Genomic DNA, 11,920 nt, shown 5'->3' on the forward strand with positions numbered 1-11,920 from the left:
CCTTCTTACTTTGTACGGTTTTGTGATCCCTCTGCTTTCTGATGGCCTCTAGTCAGATATATGGCATTTTTGTAAAGACAGTCTGTGCACGTGGCTTTTGTTCTTGATTTGTGGAGTGAAAACATTGGCTCAATTCGATAAACCGACCATTTTATCTTTGAAGAAATTGATGTAAGAGAACCTCTTCTGTACGTACATTGATTTTTGGAGTACACTTGTTACTCGTATTCTTTGACTCGTGCATCGGTATTCATATATATATGTACCGGTTGTTTTCTGTTTGCTAGCTTTTCATTTTTATGTTGTATGTTTGTGTGTATTGGAGCGGAGTTTAGTATAGGCTTTATCGGTTTTGTGTATTGGAGTGGGGTGTAGCAGTTTTGTGTATTGGGGCGGGGTATAGTAGAGCGGTTGTGTGTGTATTGGAGCGGGGTATAGCAGTTCTGTGTATTGGGGCGGGGTATAGTATAGATGTTGTATGTGTATTGAAGCGGGGTATAGCAGTTCTGTGTATTAGAACGGGGTATAGTATAGTTGTTTTTTGTATTTGAGCGGGGTATAGTATAGCGGCTTTGTGTATTGGAGCGGGGTATAGTATAGCGGTTTTGTGTATTGGAGCGGGGTATAGTATAGCTGCTTTGTGTGTATTGGAGCTTATCATTTTTAATTTTAGTTTCTTGTGTATAATTTGGAGTTTAGTATGGCGTCCATTATCACTGAACTAGTATACATATTTGTTTAGGGGCCAGCTGAAGGACGCCTCCGGGTGCGGGAGTTTCTCGCTGTATTGAAGACCCATTGGTGGCCTTCGGCTGTTGTCTGATCTATGGTCGGGTTGTTGTCTCTTTGACACATTCCCCATTTCCGTTCTCAATTTTATAGTATAGCGGTTGTGTGTATTGGAGCGGGGTATAATAGTATAGCGGTATTGTGGATTGGAGCGGGATATAGTATAACGGTTATGTGTGTATTTGAGCGGGGTATAGTATAGCGGTTTATGTGAATTGCGGGAGAATGTCAAATTCAGGAAATTTAGTTGTATTGACATTAATCATGGCGAGGTTATATTTAAAAAAAATACTGTATCATTTAAATTTTATATATAGAGATTCAATAAATAATTAATTTTGTACAAGCACCACACAACATAAACAATGTTTGAACTATAGTTAAGTTCAAAGGTAACAACAAATTAACAACAGTCAGTCTTTGCAGACGACACATGATTTATATCGAAAATAGTCCAGAAAATGAAAAGTTTACAACGGATTGTTTTCCTAGTCCTATGATCACTTTGTTATGTATTTTGAATTCCTCGTTTATAGAACATTAGAAATAAATAAATATTCTTCATATTTACATACAATCATACATAGCACTAATTATTCATCCGCGATAGTATTACTTTTTTCAACTAAAGTTTGTGTTTGGAACAATGAAAAACGGATTATGTCTCTGAGCAAATCTTCTCTGCATTGATAATACTGTTGAATAACTTTTCTGTAATCTTTGGCTTTGATTTTCAAGTCTTTCCTTCAGACTGGTCAATGTTTTCAACAACATCTGTTTCTTGTAACCAGGTAGATGGCGTCGCAATCGCTGAGTTTCTTTTAGACGAATTATGTCGTCTTCTTGTGCTTCGCGGATTTTTTCCTCAACGATAATTTTTTCAGCTCTGAGTTGACTCACTTTGTCTTGTAGACTGTTTCTGATGTCTGGAATCGTTCTAGCGGAATCACATTCTACACATACGCTATCAACAAGAGTCATATTTGATTCTTCTTCGCAGTCACTATCGGAATGTTCAGCATTATCGGAATCGGATGTTGACGGGAACCGTGAGTCGCGGCTAAGACTTGAATAACCAGCATCAATAGATTCTTCCATTCGGTCAGGTCGTTCTGAAAACTTTGTCGAGAAAACCGGAAGTTGGTTTTCTATGGACCCTTCACTGCTATATGAGCCAGTGCAGCTGGTACTGTCTGAGATCTCCATGCTACTGTTTGATGTATCGGATGATGCCTCACTGTAGTCCTCCAATAAATCATTGACCGAAAGTCTTTTAGCAAGTTTTACTGCCATTTCGTCGTCTAGGATATTGTCAATATTTTCCTCGTATTTGAAATCAATGGCGTAATCTATGTTTGCAAATCGTTCATTCAGTTCTTCGATTGTAGGAGAATTGAGTTCTATATCCACATCACCTTCAGAGATAATGGACCATCGATTAATGTTAAGATCAGTTAAACTTAGTTGTCTTTTAACACGCTTTGGTATCCTTGGATTGTCGGCTGCTGTCAGGGTAGATTCTGTAGAATTGTAAGATTTTCCAGCCTCTTCAGCTAGGATACAAACGTTCAAATAATCCTGAGCGTTGGCACCTTCCGGTACAAAATTAATCAAGTCTTCTTCGTGCACAGATTTACGGGGAGGGATCCAAGGATTTGTTTTGATGCGTGTGCGCTCTTTACGGACTGAATTCAAAACCTTGTCTATATCGTCGAGTTCATATTGCACACCATTGTCGGTTTCGTCTTCGTCGTCGGAAATTGCTGTTCGCCGGTTTGTGATAATGTATTTGTTACGTGGAGTAACAGATGTTTTGTACCTGCGAAGTGAGCAGCGAAGAGATACGTCCTGGGCAACGTCGAAATATTTGCAGCTTTCGGCGGCTGTTACGAGGTTGTCATTGGCGTCGACAGGTGTAGTTTGTTGCTCAATTGAAGCTTCCTTTGTCTTTTTCTTTTTACTTTTAGACTTCTGGAACGACTTGAAACTTATTTGACGAAACTTCATCCTGATAAGCGAAAAGCTGCCTCACGTTTAGAAGAATCTATCAATTCGAAATCCTGCAATTATAAAATAATATTTGTTATGGATATATATAGTAAACATTGAATGCATACAGAAAAGTATTTTTTTATATAGGCGAAACATATAATCCTGTAAATGTGTCACATTAAGACAATATGGATGTCATTGATTTACTGCTGCAAAAAAATCACAAGAATAACAGCATGGTCAGTGATGTTAACACAGGCAGGTGTCACTGTGACTAGTAGAGTATGATTTGTCACAGGCATGTGTCGCTGTGACTAGTAGTGTATGAATTGTCCCTAATTTGCTTCAATTGCAGTTATATAAAATACTGCATACTGTGTGAAATAATGTTTCCTTTAATTTCAAAATAAATAAATAAATAGCTAAAGAGTTTCTATCACTTTCCCTATATCATTGTGCACCCCTCCCCCCTTTTTTCACTTCCATCGAACAACCTACATGTAAACAACGAGACTGCATCAGTTAACCAACAACAATCAATCAAAGTGATGCACAAGAACAGTTTTTTTTAAAGTTGGGTTATTTTAAGCCATTGGGTTAAACTACAAACCAATATCTTTGTGATTGATGTCGACAAATACATAATTGCATTACCTAACTGCACGTGTGTTTGTAGGTAAAAACTAACAAATCATAAGATGTTACAGAAGATCCCAGTAAATATGAATATGACACAAAAACGCATAAAAATGATCTTGCAGCTATCAGTTCTAAATGATGTTGATTAACGAACGCACACATATTTCTCTTATGATTAGTTATTCCGTAGCCTTAATATCGAAGTGAATTTTACACAAGATAGTAGTCGTAATAGAAAAATAAGAAGATATGGTATATGATTGCCAATGAGACAACTATCACCAGAGACCAAATGACGTAGAAGTTAGCAACTATTGGTTATCATACGACCTTCAACAAGGAGCAAAAGCCATACCGCATGGTAAGCTTTAAAAGGCATCGAAATAGAAAACATAAAACTATTCAAGCGTGAAAACTGACGGCCTGATTAAAGTTTATATTTTAGCTCAAAAGACACATTATACATGTTCGTGTTTTATTAATGTCACACCACTTATCACTTCTGTGTTGGTTATTATCTTACTTAGTAGGCGTAATAATAAATATATATCTCTGTTATTACAGTAACAATGTAAGTATCTTACTTAATAGGCGTAATATTGTAGCTGTGTGTCATTTCAGTAACACTGTAAGCGTCGTTGACTTCTAAGAGGTTACTCATTTCACACTCACATAAAATGTATTGTCTCCCCTACCGTAATATTTGTTTGATCAAAGAGTTCTTTTCATATTACATGTTATTCTCGTGGTTATATTAATATAATTATAAACATTTGAATATTAAAAGGTCAAAGCAAAATAAATGCAGAGAGTTGAAACTTAATACTGGATGAGTAAATTCCTTGATATAAATCACACAGAAGACATACTACTCACATGAAACGAATTTATCTGAGTTTCAAATGTATTAATTTTTTGTTGGGTTTTTTTTGGGGGGAGGCTTCTTCGTGAATAATGTGTAATTACTGAGGGTAATCTATTATCATTATCATTTTTTTAGGAGGGGTGTATTCCAAAGAAATATGGAATTTATAATTGAAATAAAATTAATCGAGACAAAAAAAAAAATGTCGGGTCACAATGATAAAATGACAAGTCATTATAAAATCCAGACGTTGACTAGAAGTGACCAAGCCAGGATTTCTGTAATTGAAGATTAAATGAAGCCATATTTCGGACTAACTCATCATTGAAAGCACTGATTATTAGGCCAAGCTAAACATATTAAATACACGTTTCAATTAACTAAAGAGGGGAATGTGATGTGTTATATTGAAATATAAATGGTTAATAATGCTGGGAGGACATATTTGATAAAGATATGTGTACCTACTGTCCCCTTTTACGGATAATTATAATATTTTTCGAGTCACTTATCATAATTAAAATGTATAATTCTAGTTATTATTAAAAACAATGAAAGTTTAAGTGTAAGAATCCCCGTCATACAGATGGTCATTTACAATTGGAGATATCTTTTACAATATTCGTTCTGAGACTTTTCACGTTAGTAAACCAAAACACAATCATGAGTCGTTACATTTCAAAATGATAATCTAAAAGTTTTACAGTAAAAGAGAAAATAAAAGAGTTGTAACTCCTACTTTTTAAAAATTTCTAACGAACCTTACATAATTTTTCATATTGCAGAGAATTTTACCGATAATGGGTCAATGTTCACCGTTCATCTCTTTTCATTCACATGTATAGCTCGTCCAGAATATGCATGAACTATTTGCCACAGGACGATAATTAAGCATTAATCATCCATTCATAAAGATCTGGGCCCGTATGCATAAAGCTGCTTAAGTTAAGATTTGTTCCGAACGGACAGAATTTTTCTACATGTCCTACGATAAATTAGTAAGTACTACGATTGGATATCTTAACTTACGTGGTTTTATGCATATCAGCCAATTAATATAACACTTTTCGGTACAATCAGTTACGGTAAGGCGAAATAGGATTAAAAACAAATCTATAGTTTTACATACCTTGAAGAATTTCTAAAAGTAACTATCTTACTAAGTATACACTAAGGTTTTCTGTTGCGATATTGATGATTTTGCTTTTCGTATTATGAAAGTTTTGATGAAGAACAGAAGAAGTTATGGTTTTTATATACAAAATGACAATATTAGAGATGAGCTCATTTTCACCTACCTGCTGAGTAGCTCATTATGACCCCTATTGTCTTATAGAAGCCGACTAAACGATTTACAAGCCAATTGTCACCTATTAACTCATCATTAATTGACGTACAAAGAGACCAATCTGTCACATCTACTAATTAAATTAAAATGTCAATTTCTTAAATTAAATTTGCAGGTAAAATTAGCAGTGAGATGTTTCTCAGTATATTTCGTTTTAATGAAGCGGTCTCGCTCAGAAAGTTATTACAAATTGCTAGGAAAACAAGTAAACTCAATTACACAGTTTTAATTGAAAGGAGCGAAGATAGACTGAGAAATATGATTCAAGAACCGATGTTTATTATCTTTAATCATGCGAATGGAATTATTTTGTGCAACATCAATTTCCACGCGAATTATAGTTGAACATTCATGAGTTATTTTGTAAGTCAATCTGTTTATACGGAAAAATGTCGTCATTCAAAATTACTTATCAAATTTTGCATATATACCCAAAGACGTCTCTATTTATCTCTGTTTTACTATAAAATTTTAAATTAAAATGGTTACCTTAAATTTGTTGAATTATATCCTTATTTCAAATTTAACTTCATCTAAATTTTATATCCAACATCTTATCTCTCCCGCATATGTTACAGCATATAATGGTACGTTAGGGGGCTTAAAATTAACATGTGACTTACAACAGAGTTATAATTTAGAAGTATTCTTTACCTAATATCATCGAACAAAACCATTTACACAATTAACCTTTTTGATGGTATTATCTCACACGAGTTATCTCTTAATCCGACTTAAAACGAACCGAAGGTGATGATATTATGTACATTGCTATTCATCCATTTTATTGAGCAAAGAGTTAGAAAATAGGATTAGAATTATACAAATCGTCGGTAAGTGTGTGTGTTTGTTTTACCGAATGCCGACTCAGATAATTAAACAATTAGATTTATCGAAAATATTTACCTGGAATTTGACAAAATATTAATATACCGACATAAAGGTTTACTTTCTTTTAACACTTCATTTCTTATATTTCAAATTTTATTTTTAAAAAATAATTTAAAAAATGAAGCCTGTTGATAATTTCCTTATATTTTAATTGATTTTTCTTTTCCTACCTTGAACGCCATGCTCGTTAATTCCTCTATAATTAATTTATATTTCTTAATTGCCTTCCGCAATACACATCCCGAAATTGTTTGTTTAGAAGTGCATACAGCTGCACAATGCACAGAATTTAGTTAACAGGATTTTTCTGCTTATTTTGGCACCGGATATAAATATCTGTACTTCTCTTCGTTACGTGAAATCAATCAAAGAATTGTCTAACAATGTTTTGTCAAATTATGATAATTTTTCAAACAAGCAGACGATAGTTTTCCATTTGCTGCGGAGCTGCGATGATTACCATGGTAAGGAATATTGATCCATTATTGGAACGTGTTGCTTTCTGTTAATAGAAAGTAATTGGTTCCATTCTCTCCGAGTGTTGTGGTCAGCAACAATATTTAAATGATGATGGAATTTGTATTGGCTAAAATCCGGGTTAATCGAGCAGACCTCTATTGGTTTTGTGTCAGAATTACAGGAGTATTATGATAGTTATTTAAGGAATGATTGTAATATAACTGTCTATGAAGAAATAACATCAAAAATGTGGTGCACACTAAATAACCCGCGGGTTATTTTAAAGTGTGCACCACATTTTTCATGTTATTTCGAATAGACAGAAAAAAATATTACAGTCATTTCTTATAATTTAATTCTAAATTTCATTTTAAACCGGAGTAAACCATAAAACAACGTTGATGACGTCACGGTCACATGACAAAATTATGTCTATGAACTGATAAACAAAACAACGTCAGCCAATCAGAAGACGCGGTACATCCAAAATTAAATTATTCTGTTATATTTGTAAAGATATCTAATTGATAATTTGTATTTATTGTCATGTCAGTTCTTATACAGTCGCATTTATATTTCAAGCGAGGGAAAATAAAAACCACGGACGGATCCAGAAATTATAAAAGGGGGAATAATTTCCAAAAATGGGATATATATATATGGTATATGCCGCCATTTTTTTACGATTTTATGCAAAATATTAAAATATCAACAGCATCGATCAAAAATGGGGGTGTATGCCCTCTACGTCCCCTGAATTCGTAACTGAACGAGAATTAAGATACGAAAATTATCGTCACAAACTAATGATCACTATTCAAACTTGATAAATAAGAAAAAAATATCCCCTTCAAATATTCTATATTTATCTCTGCGTTCAGCCATCAAACATAAGACAGAAAAATGGTAAGCCATAGTAAAAAGTAAAACATGAAAGAATTAAACAAACATCTTAGAAATTGAATTATTTTCATCATAAGCATTGGATTTCTGATTTTATTTTACACGCACAGCCAAATTGAAGAAAGTCACATAATATCAAGCAACATTTTCACAAGAATGTAATTGAAATTTATCAAACATTTCTCTTTCAGTATAATCTATTATTCATAACATTATTAACAACGTAAATTTGCCCATATATACTGTAGCTGATCCATTATTTCAACCACGACAAGAAATAATTGATGAACATTAATAATGTGCCATTATAGAATTGACGTCCATTTTCATAAAAATAAAATTACGACCAGAAAACCAGAAACCTACTGGGAAAGTTTTCCTTTCTAAAGCGAGACAATAAATTGTGTATTGAATGACACAGCATAAATTTCTATATAAAACCTCGTCATTCCTACAGCAAGATAGATTTATAGCCTACACACAAATATTCAATAGATTTTACAGTATAGCATGACTAACCAATATCTAAACATCAAATGTCAAAGGGGAAACTATTATCTGTAATTTGGGTCCACATCGGCTCAGTAAATTGCAAATCGTGATCTCATTTTAAGTTCACACACACAATTAAGGTTAATAAATTCAGTAAAACTACATTATATGGTTATGGTCAGCAAAATTTCCTCATAACAAAGTTTGAAATTACCAAAATTTAAAAAAAAAAAGTAATAAATATAAAAATAAGAAGATGTGGTATGATTGCCAATGAGACAACTCTCCACAAGAGACCAAATGACACAGAAATTAACAACTATAGGACACCGAACGTCCTTCAACAATGAGTAAAACCCATACCGCATATATAGCTAGCCATAAAATTAATTATATTCTAGGTAATCTACCCTTTGAGAAATAAAATATTTTACTTTTTTGTACATTCACTTTCATTTTTCACAGTTCACAGTATTCAGCCAATGCGTCTAGCGTTTGTATTTTTTTTTTTTTTTTTGTTTTTTTTTGTACGTCTTTTAAATAACTTTTTGAATTAAATATAAATTCATATTGTGCACCAATATGCTATAATCTGAATTAAACCCCCAAATTTCCGGCAAGCACAAAAATATCCTGCATTATTTGTAGAATTGACACCCCTTTTTCCCTATTACATGTCATAATTTCATACAAAAGCAATACACACTGAAAAGTCGAACTGACAGCCAATAATTTCTAATTCACAAGATTTAACAACTTCCATTACAGAAGCAATACACATTTAAATGTCAAATTGACTTCTTCAGACTTGTAAATAATGACAATATAACTTTCCCATGCAGTTTCTGTCGTGTAAAACTACATTGAATTATGTAATTCTCATAAAACCCATTGTTATACCGGAGTAATGAATTACTAATTCCGCCCATTAACGGCTGTCTAGTTTACGAGTTTGATTTCTCTAAAGTTATCACTTTCTCAATGAAGAATTAATGCATTTAGACACAATATTGCAATACTGAATGTCAAATTTCTACAGTTTGAATGCAGCGACTCAACAAGTGGATATTCCACAGAGAAAGTTTGTAAAAATTACGAAAAATGAAGTAAATAGTAAATCTACACTACAACAGCTAGATTCGCGCCTTGCCTATAGCTAACATATGCAAGTTTCGTGATCATAAAACACAAAATGTACACTTCTTATCTAAGAATTAAATTTGTTACTCCTTGTTTATGGTTATCGTAAAATTACAGAAATTTTAGAACTATGCAATTATATTTTAACTCGACTCATATTAACACTGTGTATCCCGTACACCGGAAACTGTCGACAGTGTACTGTCGATTGCAATCAGTGTACAGTTATTCGCGATAGCTGTATTGTTTAATCTTGCGAAATATATTAAAATCATCTTCCATAATGGAAAATGTCGTGATCGGCATGTTCACATATTACAGCATCCAAAATCTAGTCTTAAATTATAAGAATGAAGTTAATGGCATCTTACTCATGATTTAGTCGAGGATTTAGTAAAACACCGTGAAGGAATGATATCAATATATGTATGTTGGTATAAAATTATCTATATACCGAATAAGTTTTAAAACGTAAAACAGACATCTGATCCGTTTTTATAATCTTTGTTTATCGCCTCAGCTATCACAATTTACAGTACATCAGCTGCACGATTCACCATCAGTATTATCCGGTGTACGGGGATGAAAAAGGCATTAAGTAAAATACTACTATAAGGGGGTGTTTAAACGACCTTGACTATACCTATGAGGGTCTCGCACGATCAGCAAAATATACTTTAGAAACTTTTAATATACACAAAATAGGAAATAACGCAACGATAAATCAATTACAAAATGAAATGACGTATTAATGATAGCTTATACTGAATTTATTTTGAATTAAACTATATCATATTGTAAAGTGTAAACTTCTTATGTTTCAGAAACTAGCTAGGTTGTTTTAAGAAATCTGCTTCCCGTTAAATACACATTATGTATAGTATGCTCTGCAATTAACTATACAAAATAATGTATTATAGTATAGTCTGCAATTAACTAAACAAATACGAGCAAAATTACTTAAAATAATTAAAAAAAATTGTTTATTGAAATCTGAGAGTCTCTTTAGAAATCTGACAGAAGGCAAAATATTAGAACATTTATATGAGTCACGAGTCAATTTGCATTGCCCTGTGTAAACCTGCTTTATCGTCGTACTTCTAATCGAACAAAAATTGCAAAACGCAACAAGTGTTTTTTTTTTCTGAATGCAAACATAATCTTAAAAGATGCAAATATTGCAAAATTCTAAATGATACCAAAAAAGATGCAAATATTGCAAAATTCTAAATGATACCAAAAAAGATGCAAATATTGCAAAATTCTAAATGATACCAAAAAAGATGCACAATAAACTTTCTACTAACCTTTTCAGTGTTTGTCACTATTGATTTGGCCACATCAATATTAGCTTAGTAACTTATATCCGGAGCTTTTAACCCAATACACAAAATCATAGACATCAAATAACTCTATAGAATAAAGAATCGATTTCTCTCCGCTGGAACCAATGATCGAGATATTGTAACACTATCTAAAGTTATGGAATATTTCATGTGATGTATATTTCATGTGATGTATATTTCATGAGAAATTGTTCCAAATTATTTTTTTCCAATAACATGAATTAATAAGAGATAATCGAATTTCAGCAGTGTTTTATATATATGTCTCCTGGTGTATTGTTTTTGAAATACTAATTTCACTAATACAATTCTTACTTTTATATATAGCTGAAGCAATATATTCAATTTATGACAATTATAAACAATGTAACATATTTATCTATGTTTATGTCCAATTATGTGTAATTATGTTATTATCTATTTCCGATAAAAGTACTACAAATCTTTTACACAAATTCGATAATGTTTTACATCCGACATCCGAAGGTCAGTGATTGTTTTACACGTCCTTCAGGACATTTTTAAAAAGATGTCATTCATAAAAGTTGTTAAAAATAAATCTTAACGTGTAAATTTTCATAATTGTGAATTATGACAGGTGTGAATTGGTTTAAATTGAATTGAGCAATTAATTAATGTTTGTTTTACATATTTGGTCAATGGAACATTTTGCTAACTTTATTGACGTGCAATAAATAATGGACGATTCTCGACGCAGGTAATCACTATTGTGTAAATATTTCATAAAAAGGTGTAAAAATGACAAAGTTTGCAATGATTTGGCATCAAATAAAGGATCATAAAGGTGTTAATTTTTGACAATTTTAATCGACACCAGGTGTGAATTGTTTGTTTCAAGTATCTTGTCATTTCCATGCGCATGTGGTGTTGCTATCTCTCGATGAGTTAGAGGGCTGCAATCTTTTTTTGCGAATTGCTATTTTTTAGATATATGATTTGGGCCAAATTTCATTTTAAAGGTATTAGTTGCGCCAGAATTTGGAATTAATTCGCGTCAATTTATCGGTATGTAAAAAAGAAGTTGTGGTATGATTG

General features: G+C 32.5%; 1 protein-coding gene across 2 annotated transcripts; it reads right to left on the reverse strand.

Annotated features, from left to right (window-relative positions):
- Positions 1-1,083: 1,083 nt before the first annotated feature.
- LOC127731844 (uncharacterized) lies at positions 1,084-11,018 on the reverse strand. 2 transcript variants are annotated; one of them, XM_052240712.1, is made up of 2 exons: positions 10,826-11,018; positions 1,084-2,849 (listed from the first exon to the last, which is right to left on the reverse strand). In XM_052240712.1, exon 2 carries the CDS (start codon positions 2,794-2,796, stop codon positions 1,411-1,413), a length of 1,386 nt encoding a protein of 461 aa, XP_052096672.1. In that variant the 5' UTR covers positions 2,797-2,849; positions 10,826-11,018; the 3' UTR covers positions 1,084-1,410. The 2 variants fall into 2 exon arrangements, with proteins under 2 accessions (XP_052096672.1, XP_052096670.1); XM_052240710.1 differs by lacking the exon at positions 10,826-11,018 and adding an exon at positions 6,695-6,948.
- Between the last annotated feature and the right edge of the window lie 902 nt (positions 11,019-11,920).

This window comes from Mytilus californianus, unplaced genomic scaffold (assembly GCF_021869535.1).
Source record: "Mytilus californianus isolate M0D057914Y unplaced genomic scaffold, xbMytCali1.0.p SCAF_21, whole genome shotgun sequence".
NCBI lineage: Eukaryota > Metazoa > Mollusca > Bivalvia > Mytilida > Mytilidae > Mytilus > Mytilus californianus.